Here is a 3651-nt window from a genome sequence, read left to right as displayed (position 1 = left end):
GCCAGACCATCTTGAGACTCCAGATTTTGGATTGAGTAATTGTGATCATATTGTAAGGGATTTGTTTATTTTCCTGATTTAAGAACCCTATGAGGGTTGGATGAGGTTGCCTTAGAAAGGGTAGGGTTATGCTCGGGATTGTAGCCAAGTAGTGCAAGTGGGGGAGAGTTCTAACATCCCATTTTAAATAGAGTAATTAAATAATAAATCAGGAACCCGGGAAGTAATTATTTTGATTATTTTATATTATTAGAGCTTAAAATTTAATAATAATTATTAGAATGTAGTTTCGAGGGTTAAAGAATGATATTGGACCTATGTAGAAAGGAATTGTTGAGGGAGGGGTTGTCGTGTAAATTACGGACTAGATTTGAAGAGATTCTTGAAGCCATGGTAGAAATGGTAACATTTGGATTTAAATTGAAAGAAAGGATGATGGAGGGGCTGATCTTGTAATTATGGTAAAATATCTACGAGAGGCGGGGTATTTAGCTGTTACCCATCCGGTAGCCCTAACCCAAGTCACGACTTTTGCAGCCGCCACCCCACTCCCTCTCCACTCTCCTTCTCCAACTGCCTCCATCAGAAGAATCGTCGGATGTCGGGGTCGCCGAAAGAAGCCGCCACGACCGTTGTTGTTTTGGGGAGAACCATTGCTATGATCGCTGTTGCTGCCACTACCTTGTGTCGCTGTTGCTTCGTTACCGTCAGGCGGTGAACCGCCATATCCTCATTTTTCTTCTCCTTTCTGCGACCGCAAACTTTAGGACTCGTCACACAGCAGCAGCCGCCGCCTACTGCCGGATGCTTGCGTGAAGGTTGCTGTTGTTCGTTGAATGCCATCGGGAGGGTGGTACTGGCTGTTATTCGTGACCTACGACATGTAAGCATATGAATAGTGGGATCTCTGTCGAACATGGATCATGGAGAACCACCATGGCGACCGGCCATGGTGGTTGTCATCGATAACCGATGTTGCTGCTCTTTTTCCTTGCTGCAATTGTCGCCAACCTTGCTGCCGCCGCCACCGTGAGCCTCCAGGTGGGTGGTGGCTAGAGTATATTCTGAAATCGAGTTGTGTATGTGTCTCCGGGTGGTTGTGTGCTATTGTTGATAATTGGTGCATCTCGTGTGCGTGATTTGTTGGCCATAATTGAAACACGGACCACCATGGCCGCCAACCATGGTGGTTGCCACCATCTACCGCCACAGTGCGGCGATGTGTGCATGTGTGTTATGTTATGTGAGTGTGTGTGTTTGTGTATCTTGTAAAAACTGTAATAGTGTCAGTAATCAATGGAAAAACTTGTAACCACCACCATGAGGTGGTGGCTACCGCCACCGGCCGCTGTGTCGGGTGGCGGTGTACTTGTCGTGTGAGTTGATTCCTTTGGGCCTTGTAAACCCTAATGGGCCCAATGAGGCCTAATGGGCTTAGTGAAAATCCTAATGGGCTTAATGATATTCTAGTGGGCCTAATAGGCCCATTAAAGACCTAATTGACCTAAGAGCCCAACAATTGATAAATGAGCTAGTATTTGGGTTGGAAAACTCTAATTAGGGTTTAGAAAACCCTTAGGGCACAAAACCCTAGTTGTGGGAATTTTTTGGGACACACACGAGAATTTATTATTAAATCTAAAATAATAATTAATAATCATTGGCAATAATGGACTTAAGGGATTAAGTCCTTAATAGATTAATTCCTTAATGGATTAAGTCTGTAATGGGTTAAGTAACAAACACTTAAGCTTAATCATCATTTCATGTGAAAGCCCTAATCTCACTCGGGCCTTGAATTGGGCCTTCCTATTAGGCTTTGGCGATTGGACTATTGGTGAGCCATCTAAGAACAAGTTAATGGACCAGAGTAATTAGATGGGCTTTAGGATAAGGCCCACATGAGGACTTGGGCCCAATTTTGAAAATTGGGCCATAGATGGGCCATAATTGGGTCTTTATGATTATGTGATATTGGGCCATGGGAATTGGATGGGCCTTAAGGAAAGACCATGTAGAGGTTTGGGCCCAATTTGGAAAGTTGGGCCATATGTTAGGCTTTGGCCAGTTATTTGACTTTTGGGCTTTTGTAGTGTGAGTTGGACCTTGGGCTTGAAACCCACTTATTAATTGGGTATTGTTTGATGTTGACAGTTCGGGAATTTATCAACCAGCAGCTGGAGTGTATCTGCGGGACTTCAACAGTCCCAGGTGAGTTATCCTCACTATACTAACTGGTCTAAGGCACCAAGGTCGGCCTATTGGATATGTTATCCTAGTAGTGTTATATGTTGAGTATGAGTTAGTGTTGCATGCTAGTGGTTATGCCAGTTAGGTAGACCTGTAGGACTACCAGTGATGTTATATGATTATTGCATGCTCAATAGTTACGTTATATGTTATGTGGGATGGGTTGAGGTTGTACTACTCCGTACGGTAGCCAATAAACCCTAGAGTATTCCAGATATGAGTTGAGGGCCCGGTAGGCATTGCAGACTTGTACTGAGGGCTTGATGGCAATCCTGATACGAGCTGAGGGCCCGGTAGGCATTCCAGACTCATACTGAGGGCTCGGTGGTAATCCAGATGCGAGTTGAGAGCTCGGTAGGTATTCCAGACTCACACTGTGGGCCTAGGGGTATGCCAGTCTGTAAAGCTATGGACCCGTTACGTGTTGTTCTGTTTAGTTTGTATTGTTATGATATTGCTAATATCGTTATGTGGACTGTATGTGTATCGGTATTTTGGGGGTAACTCATTATGATTTCGGGCTTACAGTTTCAATTTATTGTTTCAGGTACTTCAGAGGATCGTGGCAACACAAAGGCGTTATCATACAGCTCCTCACTTTTTATGACTTTGTTTTTAGGATACTCTGATATGATACATTTTGAAAACAAGTTTGTAATAGTTAATGGATTTGAAATGTTTTTAAAAGTTTAAATTGGCTTGAATTTCTCGGGTGTTACACCGGGGGCTATTCATGGGAGGTCTTCAGGAAATACGTCTTGAAAGTTACACACCTTCGGTATATCCGTGAGGTTCTTTTCCTCTTTCTGTTTGAACACTACATGGGCTAGAAAGGCGTGATTCTTTTTATGCAGGCACTTTTGTGCCTTGATGCATGAGATAAGATGGAGATTCGTACCAAGTTTATCTCCGTATATAATTAGTGTTTCGTTGGTGGGTAGGTGAAGGCAAACAGTGTAATGCTTGTGTTTTTAGGCTAAGCATTAATGTGATGATGTAATAGTTAGGGTCAACAATTATAACCTATTTGACGTAATAAAGAAGAATTATATGAATATTTTGTGTTTACTGATTATTATAATATAATAAAATAGGAAAAATCAACGGAATCGTCCGTAAATTGTAAAAATAAGTGTGCCAAAACATATATATTATTAAATATTTAGAAAGTGCACGTCTTCCCGATCCCGAAAATATAAATTTTGTAGAAATCCGACTCCGTATGAATTAGATATGACTTTTATAAAATATAAAATTTAGCCGCGCACAAGGATTGTGAGACGTAAAAAGCTACGAAGAGAACACTTGACTTTTAGCTATTGCGACCAAAATGAAAATCGTAGTACTCCTTAAAATAGAAATTTTGAGAAAAATAATGCCAGAAACGGAGTCTGTACGAGA

The 3651-nt window shown here is 41.9% G+C and overlaps 1 protein-coding gene across 1 annotated transcript; it reads left to right on the top strand.

The window, feature by feature from the left end:
* The first annotated feature begins 534 nt into the window (after positions 1-534).
* Positions 535-3287, top strand: LOC122195511 (uncharacterized). Its single transcript, XM_042897462.2, has 3 exons — positions 535-1041; positions 2155-2211; positions 2798-3287. The coding sequence occupies exons 1-3, from the start codon at positions 924-926 to the stop codon at positions 2941-2943; spliced, it is 321 nt and encodes a 106-aa protein (XP_042753396.1). The 5' UTR covers positions 535-923; the 3' UTR covers positions 2944-3287.
* The last annotated feature ends 364 nt before the right edge of the window (positions 3288-3651 follow it).

This window comes from Lactuca sativa, chromosome 8 (genome assembly GCF_002870075.4).
Source record: "Lactuca sativa cultivar Salinas chromosome 8, Lsat_Salinas_v11, whole genome shotgun sequence".
Classification (NCBI taxonomy): domain Eukaryota; kingdom Viridiplantae; phylum Streptophyta; class Magnoliopsida; order Asterales; family Asteraceae; genus Lactuca; species Lactuca sativa.
The sequence above is the reverse complement of the archived record's forward strand: the minus strand, read 5'-3'. Positions and strand labels throughout refer to the sequence as shown.

Bases quoted from the DNA above. Each gene is read 5' to 3' on its own strand.
- LOC122195511 (XM_042897462.2), top strand. From the start codon at position 924: ATGGAGAACCACCATGGCGACCGGCCATGGTGGTTGTCATCGATAACC. The intron at 1,042-2,154 runs GTGGGTGGTGGC...TGATGTTGACAG, and splicing joins CCGCCACCGTGAGCCTCCAG to TTCGGGAATTTATCAACCAG. The intron at 2,212-2,797 runs GTGAGTTATCCT...TTATTGTTTCAG, and splicing joins CGGGACTTCAACAGTCCCAG to GTACTTCAGAGGATCGTGGC.